This window comes from Haliotis rubra, unplaced genomic scaffold (genome assembly GCF_003918875.1).
Source record: "Haliotis rubra isolate DU_JTF1 unplaced genomic scaffold, ASM391887v1 Scf1218, whole genome shotgun sequence".
In the NCBI taxonomy this organism is placed as follows: Eukaryota; Metazoa; Mollusca; class Gastropoda; order Lepetellida; family Haliotidae; genus Haliotis; species Haliotis rubra.
This window is the reverse complement of record NW_025765135.1, coordinates 68,932-93,385: the sequence shown is the minus strand read 5'-3', so window position 1 is coordinate 93,385 and position 24,454 is coordinate 68,932. Positions and strand designations below refer to the sequence as shown.

The following is a 24,454-nucleotide window of genomic DNA, read 5'->3' as shown; positions in this document are numbered from 1 at the left end:
GGAATGTGATCATGGCGGCTACTACTGCTACAATAGATTACATCACACCTTATGTTTCTGGTATAAATACATGGATAATAACCGACACTTTTCAACAACCACTTTACAGAATCTCGTCAATAAATAGGATTACACATTCACTGTAACTAAACTGTATGTTAACCAATCATAGTTTTCTATATTAAAAACAAACAACTCGGGGTTCTGATTCTCCTTTACTGATTGCACTGGACTGAACACACTGATAGGGGCGGTGGGTAGCCTAATGGTTAAAGCATCCGGTAGTCAATCTGAAGTTTCGATTCCCCACATGGGTACAATTAAGCCAATTTGTGGTTCCCACTGTGATATTGCTGGAATATTACTAAAAGCTATGTAAAACCATTCTCAATCAGTCATTGGACTCAATGGGCATACACTTACACCATCATCTGTTACCCGTCAATTTAACGGTTTAAAATTTACAGTTCAAAATTTATGCCACAGTTTCTTTAGATATTCTAGCTTTTCAAAATTAACATCCAACTGATTGAAAAAAATCACGGAAGTAATCACAATGAAATTAGGTCTGAACCACTGGACGAAAGTGCTTTGCTTCAGATCTACCAGATATTTGATATTATTTTACTTGTAACAAAGTCAGCAGCAGTAACCAATACTCTCCAACTACTGCACTTCCTGTCTAGACATGAAGTGTGCGTGTACTTACACATACAAGTTGTAAATTGTTAATCAGATTGGCATATATTTCACATTATATTGTATGTTAAGAGCCTGAACATGTATTTGCTATGTTTTGGAAGTCTTCAATCATGTTAACAAGCATCAGATTACAAAGAAAATTGAATTTCTTGTGATTTAGTCAGTAGCTAATGTTCAGGTTTACCATTTAATTATCTGTACAGTGTTGTGTATTTTTTAAAATTATCTATGGAATTTACCAACAGACTATATCAATAAACTTTGCAATCATGTACATGTAGTGTTGTAAAATAAATATCAAAGTAATAATGAATGTGTGAGTATAGTTTTACGCCAAACAGCAATATTCCAGCCATATGACGACGGTCTGTAAACTATCGGGTCTAGACCAGACAATCCAGTGATCAAACAGCATGAGCATCGATCTGTGCAATTGGGAATCAATGACATGTGTCAATCAAGCCAGCGAGCCTGACTCGACTACTTCAAGGACCCTAAAAATTAATAATTTGTGTTCCCTGGACCCCTACTTTTGTATGTCTAGGTAAAACCTTGGCTACCCATATTATATTGTGTTACAACCGTAGATCAATCACTGCATCATCAAACAGCATGAGCATCGATCTTCACAATTGGGAATCAATGGCATGTGTCAACCAAGCCAGCGAGCCTGACTCGACTACTACAAGGACCCTAAAAATTAATAATTTGTGTTCCCTGGACCCCTACTTTTGTATGTCTAGGTAAAACCTTGGCTACCCATATTATATTGTGTTACAACTGTAGATCAATCACTGCATCATCAAACAGCATGAGCATCAATCTTTGCAATTGGGAATCAATGGCATGTGTCAACCAAGCCAGCGAGCCTGACTCGACTACTACAAGGACCCTAAAAATTAGTAATTTGTGTTCCCTGGACCCCTACTTTTGTTTGTCTAGGTAAAACCTTGGCTACCCATACTATATTGTGTTACAACTGTATGTAGATCAATCACTGCATTTGGAATAGATGAAAAGAAACGTTTGATATCAGTAATAATTTCTTTGCTGATTGTATCACCACACTATGAGACATAACACAAATATACTTTGAAGTAGTGTATAGTAGCACAAACAAAGACTTCAAAACAAATAAGAATTGACTGGATATATATGTTTCTATACACCAAGCATTAGGTTTGATTTAAAGCCCAAAAATTGCTCATTGCTCATTCACCACAATTATTTTTTTTCCAACTTGGTTGATAGTCCTGTCTGAATGAGACATGTCTGCCTTGTTTACATTTTCTGTCATTTTAATTCAGTTTCAATTTGCAGAAAAATAGGAACACTGACCTTTCAGCTGAGTCAATGACATTAATTAGTGAAAGAGAATAATTTAATCATAAGACTTTTTTAAAATGTACAATATTTGTGTCTCAAATAATAAGACATGAATGTTAATATTTCAAACGGTTAAGGAACTACAATGTTGAACGGATCATGTTCTCTAATTAAAAAACCCTGAGGTGCATGCTTGGTAAGCATGAATGGTATATATTGTGAAGTTCCCAATTCACACATATGAATCCAAGAGTCCATAATGAAGTCTAGACTGTGTGATTGTCTAAACCTGAGGCAAAATGCAACATCTTCCGCCTCAAGGCCTGCAGGTCAGCTAATGCAAAGATGGATAGCCCAGTTGTTGACCTGATGTCAAAGTTTGACCTAATGACCTGACCCCCTCCAGGGTGACCCAGGGGAGGGGCTGTGACAGTGAATGAAGAGGGTGAAGGTTGACAGTTGACAGACACAGACAGCAGATCAGTGACTTCTGACACACATGCTTTTCTAGGTGGCCCTATCCCTCAACAGCATTGCCCTTCCACAAACACATATCAGCTGTGACCCCATCTCAAAGGAAAATACACTCTGGCATAAACAAACAAGGATTGGGAAATGATACCCTGTGTTTAAATTTGAACTGGCATCACTAGGAACATAATAAGTGTCACAAAATTTCAGTATGTGTTGTTCATTATCATGATTAATTGATTATTTGGACTGACTGAAGGGATAAAAAATCAGAAATATTGTCAATGGGACAAAATATTAACAATTATCAATATGAAATCATCATAATATGTCATTGATAATATCTTACAATACATATACTATTGTGATGAAAAGTTTAAATTTACACATACTACATACTAAGTCACGTCTATTCATTGCCACATTATGTTCAGAATGCTGTTTTACCAGGAATTTCTGTTGGACTTGTCTTTTACCTTTTTGCTCAAAGTTACTTATTCAATACTTATTTGCTACTGGATCAATATTTAGTTAATCACAACCAGCCCTAATAATTATCACATCATAATCATAATTTTGTACAGAATATTTCATATGTTTCTCCCACTTTGTTAATGTTGAATACATAATTTATCATGATATATTGTCACCATGGACAAACCTAAAAATGATTTCAAAACATCAACCTAAACAAAAATATTTAACAGATATGTTTTTAGAGCTTGTAAACAATCTGTGTCGCTCTTTCCAAATCATGACTAGTGGTGTAACCATATGGCAAAACTGTATTGTATCACGATGCAAGGCTCACAGTATACATTGATTTACAACTCCTGGATGACAATACATGCAATAGATTATGTTACAAGTCATATTGATGTAGAAGCATGACATGAATAATAACAGAAACTGTTCAAGAACCAGTTTATACAGATTCTCTAATATTTCTTGGTTGGCTCAAAGAAGTAGAATCTTCAAGGTGCCCACAAGCTAATCTTACTCAGCTACAATATTCCATCTTGGCCATCTGAGCACAAGAAACAAATGACTCAGGCTTGTGATTTAATTGCAGAAGTAGGTGACGATGAAAACATATGAAATAAAACAGTGTATCTGGATACGAATCGTATCATGCCTAGGTGATAAGTATCATAGCGTTTTATCATATTGTCACATCGTTACACCTCTAATCATGACAGATGGTAATAGTTCTACATAGTTTTACATAGCATACTGACTGACTGACTGAGTTTAGTTTTAAGCCGCTTTTAGCAATATCACGGCGGGGGACACCAGAAATGGGCTTAACACATTGTGCCCATGTGGGGAATCGAACCCGGGTCTTCGGCGTGACGGGCCAACGCTTTAACCACTAGGCTACCCCACCGCCCCACATAGCATACTGACTGTACAGGTATGGAAATTAAAAGGAGCCAGCTAACTCAGCCAATTCAGCTCATGTTAAGAAAGCTTTGGGGATGATTTTGTAACATGTTTTTGGATTTTCCTACTTGGTATCACTATTTGGACTAGGACTCTTTTGGTTACTGACCCATGAAGATCCGGGTTAGAAATTATCTTCAGCAACCCATAGCTGTCATAAGAGACGACTACTGAAATCGGGTGGTCAGGCTCACTGACTTGGTTGATACATGTCATCATATCCCAATTGTGTAGATTGATACTCATGATGTCAATCACTGGATTGTCTAATCCAGACTCAATTATCTACAGGCCGCCACCATATAGCTGTAATGTTGCTGAGTGCGACATTAAGCCACAACCTAACCTAACTTTGGGATACTTTCTGTCCCTGCTGACAGTGTAAATAAGTGATGGCTTATAGACAAGAATGTTGCATTCACATTCATAAGTAATATGTGAGCTGTCATAAATTAGCATATTGTATTCATTTTGTTCAATCAATATGTTGACATTTTTGTATATTTTATTCAGGAACTTTTTCATGCTATTTGCATTTTCTTTGACCAAGTTGGGTTTGTTATTCCTTGGTGTATCAGTACTATCACTAACCACTGGCAATATATGTTGACTAAAACTATGACATGTTGGGTTTGTTATTCCTTGGTGTATCAGTACTATCACTAACCACTGACAATATGTTGACTAAAACTATGACATGTTGGGTTTGTTATCCTTGGTGTATCAGTACTATCACTAACCACTGACAATATGTTGACTAAAACTATGACATGTTGGGTTTGTTATTCCTTGGTGTATCAGTACTATCACTAACCACTGACAATATATGTTGACTAAAACTATGACATGTTGGGTTTGTTATTCCTTGGTGTATCAGTACTATCACTAACCACTGACAATATGTTGACTAAAACTATGACATGTTGGGTTTGTTAGTCCTTGGTGTATCAGTACTATCACTAACCACTGACAATATGTTGACTAAAATTATGACATTTCACAAGGTTATCTCACATTCCAAGCTGAACAGATGAACAAAGAAGACATCCTGCTAAGTTCAGAGCAGATTACATAATCAATCAAATGCCCAAGAAACCATAGCAACTGGATCTTAACTATCAGCATGTGGTAAGACTTCCGCCAGTATCCCCCCTAGATTTTAACGATAAGGAAACATTTCTTCGAGTGGCATTTTCAGAAGTTGGATATGTATTTCAGTAAGTTCAGATACAATTAAAGAAACATGTTAAACTCATCCTTATCAGATGAGGGATATATGTTCAGGTGATATGATTTGACCAGAATGAAATTTAAGGGGGGATACGGGCGGAAGTCTTTCCCAGCATGTCACTGACTCAACACAAAGCAATCTATCAAACTGATCTGAAGATAGATTACTTATAATGCTTACATACACATGAGACAAAACTGGCACTATTTAGATTTGAGGAAGCATGAGTAAAAAAGCAATTTACGAATGATCAATAGTCATCGTTATGTTAGTGTTGAAATCTTTTACGTACTTGAAAAATTTAATGTGTCACTTGGATTACATATCGAGTTTATTAATATAGCAATGTGTCAAATGAAATGATATATCATCATGATCATTGCAAATGAACAAAACTTATTTCATACTATGGTTTCATTTCTTTACGAGGGCTTCAGGATTAAATATTTGACTTTTTTTATTCTGATTAATCATTATTTTAGAGTATGAATCATGATTTTAGAATTCTTACAGAGAACAACTTTACAAGGAAGAAGGAAGTGCAAAGCATGAAACTAAAACAAGTAAACCGGTTGAAATCATAGAACTAGAACATATAGTAACCAATATGTGTTATCATATTCTGCTATTTGGCTATCTTTATGATTATGAAATTTACATGCACCACCATATTCAGAAGTACAGTCATGAAATGAAAACTATTATTCTTGCACAGGTAAAGAGACATGCTCAGTGAGCACTCATTCATCTGAAGCAGTGGGGTAGCCTAGTGGTTAAAGTGTTTGGTTGTGAGTGAGCAAGCGAGTATGGTTTTATGTCGCTTTTTGCACCATTCCAGCAATATCACTACAGCAGCCACCAGAAATGGGCTTCATACATTGTACCCATGTGGGGAATAGAACCAGGGTCTTTGGCATGAGTGAATTCAGCAATAACCACTAGGCTATACCCGCACCCCAGGTTCTATTGCCTAAATGGATACAATGTGCAAGGTCTATTTCTGGTGTCTCCTGGAATGATATTGATGGAATATTGATAAATGCAGCCTATGTAGTCAGCAGGTGCTTTTTTGAATAAGTTGGATAATGTGTAGACAGGTCAATCATGAAGTGACACTAACAAAAAATTCACCTCTCAAAATACAGTAGTTTCTTGTATTGACCATGCTGCTGGACATCCATTTTGATTTATGCTAAGACAGATCACTAAGTTGTACTTCCTGAAATTTACAAGAATTTTGTGTAACTTCACAACAATAATTCAATCTGTGTAAAGACAATGGAATCTGTACAGTGTTTCGTGGTCAATGACTAAGCCACAAAGTTGAAATATCAAAACATAACTTATCCACAGACATCAGACAGATCATGAAACGAGTTGACCAATATTCAATTTATTCAAGTTTGTTATTTAAGATGAATATTGTAGTTCAGCTATAAAAAAATGCAACAAGGTGGACAGAGATTCAAAACTGATCACTGCACTTTCTGACACATACGAAATACTGCTTTTCTATGGTCAGTATTGTAAAATATTAACATTTGCGATTGTCTGTATATCTTCATATCATTGTTATTTAAAGAGCATCACATAAACATGGAGTAGAATGCCGAGGTGGGTGAAGTTTTAATTTGTTTTTGTTCCCAATCAGGATCAACCATTGTGGTTACATGACATTTGACAATCTATTGACTGATTCCCAACAGATAAATGTGCATTAAATAATCACAGAATCAGCACTTTTCATATATACTAGAATGTGGCATGTCAGCTAGTTGGTAAGTAGGGAAAAGTTGTAACAACAAACTATTTATCTTATAAAGAAGGCAATGTTCACCAAGTACACTGGTAATTTGATACTACTGTTCGGGTGTATGTCCTTATCAGTCTAAATGGCCTGTTGCATAAAGATCGTGGTGCCCATGGTAAAAACGTCTGATAATTTTCTATAGAAAATACCAAGGCACTTGAAAAATTCTCATGTTGTAGATACTCTGTTTGACACACGAATGAAAAAGACGAAGCCTTGTTTCATTGTTTACACACCAACGTGCAGCCATCAGCTGATCATGGATTGTGGTAAAATCAAACCAAAAGTAAACAAATATGTGTTGGACAATTCTCTATAAGTTAACATACATTCAGCATTTCCGGGGTTTCAAGGGCTAGCAGTTATTTTGACTTGAAAATCCCTGACGAACTTTGAGCCTTGTCAGCAAATCATGACTAATTGATCTTACTTCAGCCAGCTGTGGATGTCACGCCAGACACTTTGGTTAGGTCTGTTGCACATAGGAAAACGAAATTCATAGAGTGTGACATGAACTGGTATGTAAGAAAAGTGGAGTAACAATATATACTAACGAAAAAACTGACAATACTCAATTTCGAGCACAACTGAAAACATTACCAGGCTGCAGGCCCGAAAACACTTCCTTACCAGCAGCGAAATGAAGAGGTGTAGATTTCCTTCCAGCGGTATCCTTGGAGTTAACGTTGTGAGAATTGACTAATTTCTTAACTTTGCTTAAGTCACCATTCCTACAAGCTTCAAATAATTCTCTTCCAACGTCATTTGAAGATGGAGAAGAAGGCTCATTTGGGAGAATAGGACGACGGCCAGTCGCCATTTTGGACTAAGTTGCTAACATCTCGTTCACTCAACGGGATTATGCGAGACTAATTTTGAATTTTCTGCGAGATTAAAAAATAAATGATTGTTTGTTACAAGCGTATATTTCGTATTATTGATCGGAGATAATAAGTGACATAATACGTAGACTACCAAAACATATGAATTAGGGTATACATGTTTGTAAGTTGATTTTCACAAATCCTTGAGGGGCGCATCGTCATCACGGAGCTGTCATGGCGGGAAATTTATCGTGAGGTTGTTTACATTATCCAAAAATTGGCGTCTTTTATTTTTGATATATATAAATAAGGGGTAATTGATAATACTCAAACATGTCGGAACTAGATGGACTTTCTCTGGAGGAAGATGAAGAGGTTGAAACCATGACAGCAGCTGAAGTACTTCAGAAGTTAGAGGAGGTATCAAACTTAGTTTGTCCTGATTTCGATAAGCAGTTGCCCACAGTGGCTGATGGTGTAAAACATCCTTAGATGTTATCAGTCAGTAAGTCATGAGAATTATGGGATTACTAAAACAAGGGATTAACCAAAAAAAGTTGTTACGTGGCCCTAGTTCAGTAGTAGTAGTTGCCATCGAGGGGCTGGGGAAGACCAGGTTCAGTTCTCCACATAGGTTTCATTTTACACAATGCCATTTAGAAAGTGGTCAAATGCAACATATGTTATGTTTGGGATTACACTTTTTTAGTGAAGTACAAATTCTAGTTCTTTTTGGGGTTGAGTCCCATCCGGGATTCGAACCCACACCCTCAGAGTCAAGCACCAAATCGGCGATTTGTTCAGCACAAATCAGAGTCAGGCACCAAATCGCCAGCACTCAAAGGCTAGCCTTTGTGTGCTGGCGATTAGGTGCCTGACTCTGAGGGTGTGGGTTCGAATCCCGGATGGGACTCAACCCAAAAAAGTACTAGAATTTGTACTTTACTAAGAAAGTGTAATCCCAAATATAACATATGTTGCATCATTTCTTGATGCCCATTTCCGGTGTCTCCAGCTATGATATTACTGGATTATTGCTAAACTGACATGAAACCAAACTCACTAACACTGGTCCAGTAAGTACAGCTTCACATATTCATTGATCATGTCATCATATCTGAATTAGATTGATTGATGCTCATGATGTCAAGCACTGGATTGTTTGGTCTAGACTAAACTACGGCTTACCTTTAGAATACAGCCTGGAACATTGCACTTAAACCACTTTCACACGCTACATTTGTTCAGCAATGATTCGAAGGATAACTCACCCTTGTGGCGTCACCAGACATACTCATCTCTCCTTCAGCATGTTCGGGGCTTAGTGCGATCCACATTATCCTTACAATGTTCCCTACAACATTTTTCTGTCACAAAATCACCCAATGATTTTTTTAAAAGCATGTCATTCATGCATACTATGAATAGATGTCTGACATCAGTTTGCTCCATATCGGCTGATTCCACACCGCTCGGTATCTTGTAGATTTTTATGAGTGTGCCAAGATGGCATCAGGACCATTCATCAGTTGTCTTCAGATTAAAATCATAAGACAACAAGTCTATCCGTAACCTTCGTGATTGTCCATGACCTATTCGACTCTTCTGTTCATTTCCGTAACATCTCAGGAATGACTGGATAAATTTGCACTTGGTGTAACAGTGTGGACGTACCTCATTCGGTTAGCTGTCGGACTAACAATCGGAAGGTCACAGGTTCACGTCTGACGGATTCTCACAAAATTGGTTGCTTGTCTAAGAGACAAGTGACCTATGGCAGAGACAGTCCACACAAGATGTTGTGGTGCCTTATTCTAAAGGTGTGACCGCCTCCATGGTGTAGTGGTTAGAGTGTCCGCCCGGAGAGCGGAACGTCGCAGGTTCGATCCCCGACCGCGTCATACCAAAAGACGTTAAAATGTGGTACTTGTTGGTCCCTGTCTGGCGCTCGGCATTAATGGATACAACAAGGACTGGTCGGCTCGGAGTCAGTATAATGTGTCTAAGTGGGGTATTCATGCTTCACTGCAGCATGGTATCTCAGTGGGTTAGCACTATAAAACCAGCTTCAGTCTGGGCTAGTACAAGCAGCCGCACATACACATACACATGCATGCACTTCGTCATATGAGCGAAATATTTTCAAGCACGACGTTAAACCCAATTTCACTTCACCTCACCTCTAAAGGTGCTCCTAAACTACTTGGGGCAGTGGGGTAGCCTAGTGGTTAAAGCGTTGGCTCGTCACGCCGAAGACCCGGGTTCAAATCCCCACATGGGTACTTTGTGTGAAGCTCATTTCTAGTGTCCCCCGCCGTGATATTGCTGGAATATTGCTAAAAGCGGCGTAAAACCAAACTCACTCACTCACTCACTCCCAAACTACTTACAGAAAGAACTGATACAGCCGGGGTGTAGTGTTAGACAAAAATCAAACAAATATGATCGGCTTTAAACACTGATATGATTAATTTTCAGGCATGGTTGGATGAGAAATTTTCCCCCGACATCCTGGAAGCAAAGACTGACCTCGTAGACTGCATGTTGGAGCAGATCACAGCTATGGAGGAGAACATCAGATCAGCAAAGAAAGGAGATTTTAAAGTCAGCATTCATAGAATGGAGGTAAATAGTCACATGTCAATGTACAATGTTCGCAAGCTGATCTTCCTTAATATTTGTAGGCTTTCATGAAGCAGTCACTGATAGTGGCATCTCCATTTCAACAATGACTGTATTATGTCTTTCAGTGGCATTTAGAAGTTGTACATTGATGTCCAAGATATTTTTATGGATTAAACTTCTTTTTTTAATTTCTCTCACAACGTTTCGAGACCATTCCCAGGTCCCTTCATCAGGTGAACTGGCAGTTAGGACTATGACGTCGTCACTATGACGTCATAACTGAGTTATGACGTCACAATGCAAGTGACATCACAGTACACTAGGGAGAGTACTGTATAAGTGAGTTTGAAGAGTTAATTACATAATGATGAAATTCATGCTAATACACAACAACTGCTAATAACACAAAGGTTCCTTGATAGCAGGCTTTCCAAAAAGAATAGTAGACTCGTTTTTTCTTGTATCTAAAGTTCATCAAAAGTTAATCAAGAGGTCCCATGCACTTGGCAGGTATACACCTTGATCACGATTAATTGCTGGTTTATGTCTCCTTATCTCGACAGCTTCCTGTAGTTTTCTCCGACGCCAGTCATTGTTATTTCTCGAAATCACCCTAATATCGTTCCACATGATTACATGACTTGGGTTATTTGCCTTGTGCTCCGATATAGCTGACTTATCATTTTGTTTGCATACTGATGACTTGTGTTCAGCAACCCGGGGTGTTAATGGGCCTGAGAGTCTCGCCAATATATTGATCACCACCGCTGCATGGTATTTGGTATACACATCCTCTAGGGTTGGGGCTTCCATTACTAGATCCTCTTCCATTTGCCATTCTGTATTGTTCTGAAGTGGATATAGCACTAAAACCATTTTCCTGGACTTATGTTTACCAGATGAAAATATGATTCTTTTTCTTCAGGAGTCCTCCTTGGGGTACATATATGCATTTAAATGTCCATTTAAAATCCATTTAACTATATTTTTTAATAAAATATTTACAAAACAAAAAACTCGTTTTTGTCTTGTGAGACCACCCCTATAGGGCCCCCTCGGGGCCCCCTACAGCCAAGAGCAGGTAACTCTAGCCGTCAACCTCGCACCTCACTTTTTATGCTGTCGTTCTTCTGGATAGACGTGCATGTGTTCCATTGAAGTTTTGTGCTTATTCCCTTCGGATATGAGTGATAGAGAGTCAAATACTGCATGTATGGTTCCTTTTGTTCCACAGGGCTCTAGATGGAATTTATAGGCTGACTTTTTCATTCATAAATTGTTGTAACTTTGCCGATCGGTTCCCATCTCCAGCCTTAACAGATGAACATATGAATTTGTACGACACTTCACTGTACACAAAACATGTTAACATTCACGGCTGGATATTGCCCTGATTCTCATTATCATATTGCGATATATTGCAATAATTTAAGAGATATTGCAATATATATTGTGATATATTGAATGGAGGGTTTCTGCCCAAGAGCGTACATCATAAATCCATAATAGCTCTCTGTATGAACATAGAGATTTTTTCTGGGTTACATCTTCTTTTTATTCTCGAGTACAACGTTTCAGGGCTTATTCTGGCCCCATCATCAGGTAAACTGAACAGTAACTGTTAACTCTGGCCGTGACGTCACAATGCTTATGACGACACAATGCTATAACGACGCAATACATGTGGTGGTCAATAGATACAGATGACCACCACATGTATTGCGTCGTCATAGCGTTGTGACGTCACGGCCAGAGTTAACAGTTACTGTTCAGTTTACCTGATGATGGGGCCAGAATAAGCCCTGAAACGTTGTACTCGAGAATAAAAAGAAGATGTAACTCAGAAAAAATCTCTATGTTCATCAAATATCATCTTCTAAAATGCCAATCAAGCATCTAGCTCTCTGTATGCGACATTATCTTCTTAATTGCTGTTACACCATACTTTCAGGCTCCCCCGTCCCCATTGTGTATGGCTGTATGCCAATGGTTTACAGATAAATAAAATTATATAGAAGTTTAATTGAGGTATTGCAACAAACGTTTGAGAACATAATGATAAAGTATAGTAATAGTATAACATAAGTTTCATGGTCAGTGCTTCAACAGAATGCACTTCAATGCAGCTTGTAGTTATTGTTTCTGTATGTCAGTGATTAATTCAGATTCAACTCCAATATAAACATGTGTTAACATAAACTATTGCAAAATGAAACAAAAAACAAGATTTAGGTGAACTACTTGAGCTTAAACATGTCATGTGACCTCCAGTAACTGAGATCCTTGACTAGGATGTCATTATACAGTCAGTAAGACTTAAACCTTTAGAAAGACTTAGGCCTTCATGATAAATTGATAATATATGTTTTATTATGAAACAAACAAAAGTAACAAAATAATGGGAATTGTGAAATGGTCACTCAGAGCCAGAGCCTCTGCTGAAGTATTGGTTAATTTTAGGCTACTTAGGGACCGTTCATAATTTATGGCTAGGGAGGGTGATGATGATTTTGATTTTAAGTGGGGGTTGGGGGTGTTCCCACCCATCCTGACTCATGCTTAATTGCTTGTCTCTTTCTTCTTGCGAATGATAGTGATCTTGAATCCCCTTTTGAAGCTCCCTTAAAAAAAGCGGACGTAAAATCACCCACCCAGTGTTATCTCCCTTTAGACTCTTTTGGCGGGAAAATGTGTCACATGATCCGACATGCCCCTCACTCTCTCCTTCTTCGCCCTTGAGGACGGTTGTGAGAGCGCCTGGGTCCCCTATACAGGCATTATATCCTTTAATTTTTAGGCCTTTGCTACTAAATTAGCTGTATACGGCTTTAGGATTGATATACCAACAATATGGTTTGGAATTTTGTCCAAATTATCTGTATTTATTCACGTTGTTGACATGTGTTTTCATCGTGTTTACTTTTGATGAAAACTTGCAGTCGTTGCAGATACCGGTTGTTGTTTGCTGATCCGCATTTATTATGTCCTAATTGTACTTCTCAATGTTCTTCCAGCTTTCACTGTCAACTTTGTCAGCATTTATCTGAATTTGAATTTAATAATTATTTATATTCCATTATTAGGCGTGCCAAGGACAGGTCTAGACGACTTTCACAAGTCATGTCTAAACCAGATGATTGCGTTGATAACCGTTTGTTGTTGTCTGCTGACATTCACCATTCCAGTGGTTTACCGTCTGCGTCTGCGGAGCAGGTCGCTGTGACTGATGGCAGCTCCGGCTCCAAGAAGAGGTCGTCTACATCAACTATAACCTCATCGCAGGTGAAGAAGACTAGGGCATCGTCTTCTCAGAAGAAGAAGTCGTTTACTAACAAGACTCCGGCGAAGTCTTCACATGGGGCAGCTCTTAAGACGAGGTCTTTCGCTACAGAGATCATCCCGGCAGATGAAGTAGACGTATATGATGAGCCACCCATCCTCATCCTCATGCCAGGGAGGAAGAAGACGAGGTCTTCATCTACAGTAACATCAGCAGTCATCTCAACGCAGTCAGACGTTTTATCAACGCAGACATCAGATAGAGATGGCAGATCGTCACAAGTGCAGCAGTCTTTGGGAGAAGCCTCGGTACTCTCAGATGCGTCGTCCGCAGTGCAGCAGCAACAGTCGTCGTCACAGAGCTTCAACCCCGGGGTCTTCATGCAGCAGTTTACACAGCAGATGTTGGACCTGATGGAACGGAGGTTTCGCGCAGGAGAAAGCAGCTACGGAGGCCCCATCTACATCGAGCCTGCGCGAAGGACAAGCAGCCTGCAGATCACATCCCACCGAAGATAGCAGCCTGCGCGAAGGATCACACACTCTACGATGTACCACGACACCTTCACCGGAGGAGCCTTCACGAAGGAGCAGAACCAGACGTTCACCGGAGCATCGCAGATCCTTCTCCGACGATATGGACAACCATCAGGAGCCTTCACGAAGGCACCATAGAAGAGAATCTACACCTTCACGAAGGCACAGAGATACATCTCAAGACTCCAAGGAGGATCCTTTTCCGAATTTATCGCCTTCGCGAAGGTCTCCAGGCAGGTCTCCACGCAGATCTCCACGCAGGTAAGAGACAGAATGGCAACCATCTCCAGAACAAGAAGCCTCTAAATCCGAAGATGATGATGGGAATCATATTTTCCGATACAGAGATTAAATCTTGGATGGCAAATGGATTAGAACTTGCATCACCTTCTAAAGAGGATAATGAAGCATTTACGTACAGGATGTCTAACAAGGACTTCGATACACTTACTCCACCCATCGATCCTGTCCCAGATGTACCAGGGAATCTCAGCACAGCCTTCGGGGAAGGCAACAAAGTTCCAGAGTCAGAGCGTCCCACCATTCAACGCCAAAAAGTTCTCTCTTCACCACATGGAACCCTTCACGAAGGCCCCAGAGATAGATGAGAACTACAAGATCATCAACAACTCCCGAGCCAGGACTTACAAAGTGGAAGATAAGAAGTTGGCACAACTAGACACAGCTACCAGACGTACCTTCTTTGGCATAGCCAGGTCAAGAACCATCAACAAAACTCTCATCACGAAGTTTAGGAACTCGACCTCGGAAGAAGATAGAATGATCTACTCGGCATTACTAACCTAGAAGAAAGATCATCAGTTCATGTCCGAACATCTAGCATCTACATCAGCAGGACTGACACTATTAAGAAGACAAGGATTGATATCTTCCTGTACGTGGAGTGAACGCTTCACCAAGTCACTATACAGAGCTCTGTGGTCAGCACCATCTATCTTTGCGGGAAATTGAAGAGGTAGCCAAGGAAGTAACGAAAGAGTCAAGGGAGGTAATGATGATCAAGTCCATCGACACACTAGCCAGTGTTATACTTCAGACCTCGCAACGCTACTCCGGCAAGTCGAAGTTTACAGGAATACAAAGAGCCAGGGAAAAGAAATACGGCAGCTCCAGAGGAGGCTAGGATTCTTTTCGTCGCCCAACCCGCGCTCCCAGAAGTAATCCTGGAAGAGGCAGGCCATCCAGAGGTGCCAGGAACTTTAGACGCTGAAGGACAGGTTCGAACGACTGGAGTCCTCCACCCCCAGCCGTTCCCATACAACCTTCAACAGTGGGTGTACGTCTACAACGCTACTGGAAGAATTGGGGAATTCTTCAGGACGTCTACGTATCCCAGATCCTACGCAGAGGATACAAGATACAACTACAAGCAGTACCACCATTGACAAGCAACTCTCTAGCCCACAACTATGCTGCCGACCAGAGGGAGAACCTACTCGACGCTATCTCGAGAAGGAGACGATCGAAGAAATAAAACAGGAGTTCATCACGCCCGGTGTTTCCTCCCCAATCTTCTTAGTACCAAAGAAAAATTCCAGGGAAAAGTTCCGACTTATATAGAACATGAGGAAATTCAACCAAGATTATCTACGCAGCCCCGCAAAGTTCAGAATGATACATCTACCTCAACTGCGACACTCGTACGTCCATTAGACTACCTCGCCAGCACAGATCTACAGGATGCGTATCTTCACAACCCGATACATCCGGACTCAAGGAAATACCTACGATACCTCTTCAACGGATGTCACTTCCAATGGAAGGTTCTACCATTTCGAATATCGTCGGCCCCCTGGTTGTTTACTAGAGTGACAAAGCCAATCATCACTTATCTACATCATCGAGGTCTACGCAGTGCGCTTTACCTGGATGACGGGATTCAAGCTCATCAAGATCCCAGTCAACTCAGACTGCAATTAGACTTCACAATCAGGCTACTCACACAGCTAGGATGGCTAGTAAATCTCCTCAATTCGGAACTAGAACCCACACAGGATCTGCAATTCCTAGGAATACGGTTCATCACATCGCAGAATCGCATAGTCGTCCCAGAGGAGCGTTGGGTCAAGATACAACAAATGATATCTCAAGCACTACTCTGGTCTTCTCACGTCAGCACAAGACATGACACGCAGAGGAAGACTACAACTGCGCCCACTACAAGTGTTTGTGAATGCTCATCTAGACAGTCCGGACTCCTTTGGACTACCGGACGGACTAAAACCATATCTCCTATGGTGGACTCGGAAGTCGGATGTTTGCGGAGGAACCTACTTATCCGAGCCGGAGTACAACACTCATCTCTACGTAGATGCATCACTTCAAGGATGGGGTGCCCACCTAGACAACGAAGTGGCAGCAGGGAAATGGTTGAATCAGGAGCAAAGTCTGCACATCAACATGCTCGAGATGAAAGCAGTAATAAACGCCTTGTTACACTGGTCCAGCATACTAAGGAACGCACAACTGATGATCCATACGGACAACTCCACAGTGGCAATCTACATCAACAAACAAGGATCAACAAGGTCAAGGAATCTTCTAGATCTCAGCTTTCATCTATTCAGCATAATAGACAATTTGAACATCGATGTGAAAGCATGTCACATTCCCGGAGCCAAGAATGTGATAGCAGACGCCCTATCTCGTCCAACACAACCATCTCAGACAGAATAGATGTTACAACCAGAAGCATTCAGATGCATCATACAGAGGATAGGATCTCCACTAATAGACCTGTTTGCTACAAGGTTCAACAAACAAATATCAACATTCGTCTCCCTGCTTGGGATCTCAACGTAGTCTTACAGCATCTCACCAGTGATGCTTACGAACCACTAGGAAGGACATCCTATGAGTTTCTAACACATAAAATTCTGTTCCTGGTTGTCTTGGCAACAGCAGCTTGGATGTCAGAAATACATGCTCTGGACTTTGAACGAATACGATTTGATGCACATCGCAATATCATACATCTGGGATTGAGATGGGATTTCATAGCAAAGAACCAATTGCCCGGTCAGTCAGACAGGCAATTCCACATCCCAGCACTTTCATCAGTCCTTGGACCACAGGATACCCAGGATCTATCCTTATGTCCAGTCAGAGCATTACAAATTTACCTACAAAGGTCTAAAATGAGGAGACGAAAATTCATGCGCCTTTTCATCCCTTTATCTACGGACACACCTACAGAAATCTCACGTACAACAATATCAATATGGATGAGATCCGTCATATTGAGAGCCTATAAAACAGCAGGACTCGAGCCACCACGAGCCTCCAATCCTCATGAAGTCAGAGCACTGGCGTCGACACTTGCTCTACATGGAAATTGCTCAATCTCGACAATAATGGAGGGCTGCTATTGGAAGTCGGAGATGGTGTTTCCCAACCACTACCTCAGAGACATTGCTTCCAAGGATGTCTCCGGTATCCACCAGTTTGGGCCTCTTGTTGTAGCCAAACGGTTCCTCAAAGACGCTGAGATGAATCTCACCCTTTATCACATGACTTGTAAAAGCCGACACTCAGAGAGTTGGAGCTTAGAGTCTGTGCGCACGTCTAAAGATAGGCTAGCATGAGTGACAGACCCTATACTTGTAAGGACTTACTCGTATATGAAGAAGGGTCACTTCTCCATTTGATGCGGAAATCAAGTCATGGAGTCGTATAAATCCACTTTTATTGTCAGGAGAAGCGGTTCCGGAAAATCTGACAAGTTGTGGCCCCCCTAAACTCATTAGAGGAAGCTGGAAGGAAGGATCAGTATATACTTTAGGAAGTTCCCACAGGGGGTATGCAGGACGTAAATCAGCATTGAATCCAGAGTGGCTTGACCCACCACTGTTTCCGTTGGATTCTACAAGCAATTAAGCATGAGTCAGGATAAGGAAAAATATGTAATTTTTTTATTAAAATTGATATTTTATACTTATCCTGACTCATGAGGTAATGTCCTCCCAACCTCCCCTCATGGCACTCTGGATTCCCTGTAATCCAGGTGTCGGGCATATTCAGGAGAGAGTGAGGGGCATGTCGGATCATGTGACACATTTTCCCGCCAAAAGAGTCTAAAGGGAGATAACACTGGGTGAGTGATTTTCGTCCGCTTTTTTTAAGGGAGCTTCAAAAGGGGATTCAAGTGTTCCACTATCATTCGCAAGAAGAAAGAGACAAGCAATTAAGCATGAGTCAGGATAAGTATAAAATATCAATTTTAATCAAAAAATTACATTTTGGCACTTTTAGAGCACATTTTTTTTTGCTTTGGAAATCAAGGGCAGATAATGCAAAGGGAGCTAACTCTGGATGGCCCAATATATTGCAGAATCTGAACCATATCGTGACAATTGTATCACGAGATACTGTACTGGTATATACCGGTTTACCGGAAATATTGCACAGCCCTAACATTCACTCATTCACTCACTCACTCATTCACTCACTCACTGCACATTAAACATGTTAACAGCTTTGTTGAGAACAAATTAATCTTCTTCATTGTAAGCTTGGTTTCTCCTTTTTCAGATTGACAGAATCCGATACGTGCTCAGCAGTTACTTAAGATTACGATTGGAAAAGGTAACTTTGAAAAGGGTCAGGGGAGTGGGCAGATAAGACCATGTAGAATCTCTAGGAGCCAAATTGAAAAGGCCATTTGCTCAGCCATTTGTTTTGAAATTGGAATAGAATTTGGTACATATTATTACATCCAATTATTCAGTGTTTGGGTTTGTTTTCTTCTTTTGTTCTGTTTTGTGTAGGGATTTGTTTTCTTCTCTTTTTGATATTTTAAGTTTTTACCTGGACATTCTTTGTCCCAAGGGCAGTGGGGTAGCCTAGTGGTTAAAGCGTTCGCTCGTCACGCCGAAGACCCGTGTTCGAATCCCCACATGGGTACATTGTGTGAAGCTCATTTCTTGTGTCCCCTGCCGTGATATTGCTGGAATATTGCTAAAAGCGGCGTAAAACCAAACTCACTCACTCACTCACTCTTTGTCCCAACGGCACACTGAATCTTGTTATGGCCATTACTCCATAATTTTTTTTAAAATGTTATGATATTCGGTAGATGTATAGTGAGAAGTATTACAACAAACAATTATGTTTAGACTTTTACCATGCTTTTATTTTTTCACAAATGCATGGACCAACAATGTTAAAACTTCACAAACTTCATGCTTTTCTACCATCGGTGACACCTGAATTAGTTAATGTCACTTGAATCCAAGGAATCCAACAAATGTTTTGAAATATGTTGTTTGTGTAAAGATATTCTGTTTCTGTTGAAAATCCTGCAGCGAGTCCTGTATTCAATGTTGTTGCAGATTGAGAAACACTCGGCATATGTCCTGCAAGCTGAAGCTAAGAGAAAGGAGGAAGATGCGCCGTTGATGTCACCTGGCGAATATGCTTTTGCAAAAGAGTGGGTAAAATGTAGATTTATTTGTCTGATGTTAAGTCGGGTAGCTTAGTATTTCACACAAGAGGCCAGAGTTTCTATTCCCAACATGGGTACGGTCACTGAGTGAAGGTAACCCATCTCAATATTGCTGGAATATTGCTTAAGGTTCGTTCTCACAGTGCGACTTGTAGTCAGGGGTGGAAATAACCCATTGCCCGACGTCCGAGTCTAGTGTTTTTTCTGTCGGGCAAGCAGATTTGTATATCACACTGTACCGGTGTCCAAATGACTTTCCAATGTTTATTATGTTGTTTATTTAAAAAATAAGCAAGAAAACAGTTGGTATGGTGGGAAAATAATCAGGGCAAGTGACTTTACATGTGCCACTGTACCGGAGTACACTAGCAATTTTAAACTTATTTCCATCCCTGGTAGTGACAACTAGGGTTGGGTATTGACAAAAATTTCGCATTGCGATATATCGTGATATGTGTTGGTGTATTGCAACATGTATTGCAATATATTGTGAAAGTGTAACGCATGGTTTACGGTAATGAAATGACTGTTTTCTTTCTTTTGAAACAATGCCATTGGCCACTGTCAGGATGTGATTGTACAAGAGATCAATTGAAAATGGTTCCAAACTGTTTATCCCAACAAGTGCCGGTACCAATCTATATGGTTTAAAAGTCACATAAATGCAATTATATGACCAATAAACTATTCTCAAATTCTCAAAACTATTAACGTAATTAATGTATAATATAAAAGGATATACAAATGTTAATCATATTTTTGACAATCATGAAAATTACCGACCATGGTAACGGAAATTGCTGATCATATCGGTTGAACCGGTTCGCGAAAAGTGTACTGCAAGATATCGTATGGTGAAGTTCGAATTGCAATATACCGGTTAACCGGTATTATCGCCCACTCCTAGTGACAACTTGTAGTAACTACAAAGATCATGAACGACTTTGTAATGTATGTACTTTTTAAGTCTCATACAACTCGTATATCGCGAGATTCTCACACATGGCTCAGCAACATGGATTCGTCGACTGAAGAAGAAATGCTAGCCATGATAATGTCGGTCTTCATATCACAGTCACTAAAAAAGAAGAGAAAGACTGAATCGGTGTTGGTTCACAACTGTTTAAAGTATTGTAAAGTAACTCACTCACTCACTGCAAATATTGATTCATTCTTCAGGTTTGCACATCGTTGGTCCAAGGTATATTGTTTGGGCGGTGGGTAGCCTAGGTCCAAGGTATTCCCATTGTTTGCCCATTTCTGGTGCCCCCGTTATCAATATTGCTAAAAGTGGCGAAAACTAAACTCATGTTCAGTATATTTTTGGGAGTTATCACGTATGTGTTGTTTTTGAGGGTATGTCCTGGGCATCCTGCAATGAAGCCATTGACTTCTTGTATTTAACAGAATTATTATAAACTGCAAGTGTTATGCAGCTTAGTTATTTCTTGCATCACAAAATGATGGCAGTACTGGTTCCTGCACTTAATTACATCACAAAGTTTTATAGGTTGTAGACTGACTGATATTTAGTTTTTTTTTAAATCCTCCAGCAATATCACGGCGGGGACACCCAATTACTCCATCGGGGCGCGGACGAGCTTATAGGTTGTACTGATTAGACGTTGATGCTTTATGAGAGATCATCCTCATCAAACTTTTGAAATTGTGTTTCAGGTTTCAGCAAGGGATCGAAACACATTTCAAGACTTTATCCCTTAGACACATGCCGGCCAACCTACAAACACTAACTCCTGCCCAGTCCAGTAAGTATACGAAGGGCTGCAGTGAATTTTCCAGCTTAGAAAAGGTCCACTGAAATCAATATCTCTCTCTCTCTCTCTCTCTCTCTCTCTCTCTCTCACTCACTCACTCACTCACTCACTCACTCACTCACTCACTCACTCACTCACTCACTCACTCACTCACTCACTCACTCACTCACTCACTCACTCACTCACTCACTCACTCACTCACTCACTCACTCACTCACTCACTCACTCACTCACTCAAAGAAACTAGGTGAAACGGTAAATACCAGTTCATGGAGGGTCATCCTCCTGTAATTCACAATGTTGAAAGCTCTTTTTTCATGCAACAATGAGTTGAATTAAAAGTTTTCACAGTTCATTCTAACTATGCAGAGGACACTTCGTACAGGCTACAGGAGGTCCAGTCATTTATCGCACTCATTGCAGAATTACATCTCTCAGACATGCCAGAGATCTTTCATCATTGGTCCTTTTCTATAGTTTGTCAGCACTATGCAAATACAATTCTGCTCAAATATTTGTAAATCCAACTCTCTCTCACAGTCTGTCATGCTCTGGGTTTTGAAGGTGTACACAAATCCTGCTTTGTTCCATGAGTTGTCAGGAAATGACACTGGAACAGGTGGAATATTGAGGTGCAAAAGGTGTGTACCTCTGGATTAAAACCTTTTAGTCTCGAAAATGAGAACCCCAAAACCCCCAAGTTCCGCCGAACCCCTGGGAGAAATCCCCCAAGTATCTGGGAGAAATCGGTGTATCGCTGGGAGAAATCGGTGTATCGCCAGGCCCTGTTTATAGCACTTTGGCTACCGTAAGTTGAAGTATGGAAGTTACGATGATGACTTCAGCACTACGATAGATTTGTGCAATGGGGCCGTGGCATGAACTGACGACTTTGCACAGTAGTTCAACATTTCCTCATGAAGTAAGACCCAAGTTTTATGATGGACAATACAGATGATCCAATGGCAGTTGATAATCCAGGTTGATCCAGGTTGATAATCCAATGGCAGTACTGTTATCTACCGATTTCATTGTGAGGTTGACTCAGGTGATCTGTGTACGTCAGAATCCCTCACCTGTAGTCTTCTGGAAGTCAACATAGCAAATGTGAAGGAAATATTCAAGGAACCTCATCCTGAAATGCAGGTTAAAATGGAAAGGTTTCACTTTGAAATTTCCTTCGTCCTTATTGACTGCAATGAAAGAAGTTTCCTGTCTATTTATCAAGCAATTTAAAACAAGAAATTTTGAATGACATGTTACTGGTTCCCTACCCAGGGCAGTCAAAAAACTTGTGTAAATGAAATGATTTATTCTACTTCATGGAAACTTTTATTCAGACCTTTTTTCCCTTGTTTTCCCCTGTCAGCATCAATACAAAGATTGTTTAGCCTGTTGTAAAAGACTTTGAATAGCTTGTTAAAGTGATGTAATATGAATGTTTAAAAGCAGTATTCAGTTTTCTCCACATATCACTTTTAGTCTATAGTGACTTGGTCAAGGGGAGATAACTGGACAACAGTCCTAACATGGAGGTTTTCAGTTTATGAAGTCATGGATGCTTAACCATCCTAACTTACCCTAATTACTTATAGTGGTTCTGTTAAAACTAAGCTGGACTGGACTTTCTGGGAATTTATGATAGACATGGATCGTGGACTTTCTGGGTCCCCAAATCATATCTGTATATGTATTTGTTTAACAGCTTTTGTGATTGGCTAGACTAAGCAGTCAGTATAGTGGTTCAAAGCGATCGTTCGTGGACTTTCTTGGTTCACTGTATATGTATTTGTTTTTTATAAGGCAAACGTTTCAGTTGTTATTTCAAAATCTGTAATGACGTCATGCAAAGTCAGTATGTTGTGTGATCCGTGGTTCATTTGTACCAGGCTTGTATCGTAAAACACCACTCCCTTGCTGTCTTAGGTATCTGACCCGAGAAGATCAGGTTAGAATTGGTCTTCAACAACCCATGCTTGACGTAAGAGCCAATTAACAGGATCGAATAGTCAGACTTGCTGACTTGGTTGCTACAATCGTATCCCAATATTTCGGAGATTGATGCTCATGCTGTTATCTTTTGAATGACTCACAACAATATAGCTGGAATATTGCTGAGTGTGGCATTATACAATAAACAATCAATCTCAGGTATCGTGTGAAGGGAGGTAACTACTGCATACAGACAAATGTATTACCTCCCTTTGACCACAATGGCATGCACGTAAATTAAAGGTTTATAATAAGCATATTCATCATACAGTGAATATGAACTAATAGATGATATGATATTTGGAAAGAAACAAAGACTAGAGATAAAACACAACAGGGCTGTGCAACTCTAATATTGCAGATGGATAATTCCCCAAACATGGCTCAGACCTTTTACTATGCATACATTAATAGATTTCAATCACCACTACAGGTAACATCAGAAGAGACTGAGGAAAAGGCAACTGCCAGTTACTAGGAATCAGTTTTGGTAGCCATCAGGGCTAGATGCAACAAAATATTTTCCAGTATACCGTACACTTTGCAAATATTGTGCCCCATCATTTTTGGTCCCAGTAATAAAGCAGTCAGTGACTTGTTATCATCGGATATCCGGAGTTAATGACCAATTGCTGAACTTTACACAAGGAAGCATCATCTCACGACAATCAAAACAGGTGCAATCCTGTGTAAGAGGAATTAAGTTCGCATCACAAAATTATTGTATTCCCTTCAAGAAATCTTTTGAGCTGCTGTGTAATATACTGTGACAGGCAGCAAATGAAAAATAGGAATTGTAGTTTTGCAGTTTCTACTGCTCAAAACATTTTGTGAAGGGAGTTAATCATGTATACAATTTTATTACCACCCTTGACCATTATGAATGCCTAATTGTTTGCCATACAAATATATTGGTCTTGTAACTATTCAGTATACAATCTCTCACCTTTAACAGTGAACACTGCATACCTTCCC

General features: G+C 40.0%; 2 protein-coding genes across 6 annotated transcripts in view; one reads left to right on the top strand and one right to left on the bottom strand.

The window, feature by feature from the left end:
• Positions 1-7,822, bottom strand: part of LOC124265823 (poly [ADP-ribose] polymerase tankyrase-1-like) — a 34,764-nt gene extending 26,942 nt beyond the window's left edge. For 2 of the 3 annotated variants that reach the window (XM_046700668.1, XM_046700676.1), the window contains exon 1: positions 7,614-7,822. In XM_046700668.1, coding sequence (XP_046556624.1) covers positions 7,614-7,803 — 190 coding nt within the window. In that variant the 5' untranslated portion in view covers positions 7,804-7,822. Of the gene's footprint in view, positions 1-6,304; positions 6,393-7,613 lie in introns of all 3 variants that reach the window. The other variant, XM_046700683.1, reaches the window with a different exon arrangement.
• Positions 7,823-8,005: 183 nt separating this feature from the next.
• Positions 8,006-24,454, top strand: part of LOC124265846 (DNA replication complex GINS protein SLD5-like) — a 37,484-nt gene continuing 21,035 nt past the window's right edge. For all 3 annotated transcript variants that reach the window (XM_046700696.1, XM_046700695.1, XM_046700692.1), the window contains exons 1-5: positions 8,006-8,227; positions 10,286-10,432; positions 18,800-18,853; positions 19,600-19,697; positions 21,390-21,478. In XM_046700696.1, the coding sequence (XP_046556652.1) occupies positions 8,141-8,227; positions 10,286-10,432; positions 18,800-18,853; positions 19,600-19,697; positions 21,390-21,478 (475 nt within the window). In that variant the 5' untranslated portion in view covers positions 8,006-8,140. The remainder of the gene's footprint in view (positions 8,228-10,285; positions 10,433-18,799; positions 18,854-19,599; positions 19,698-21,389; positions 21,479-24,454) is intronic.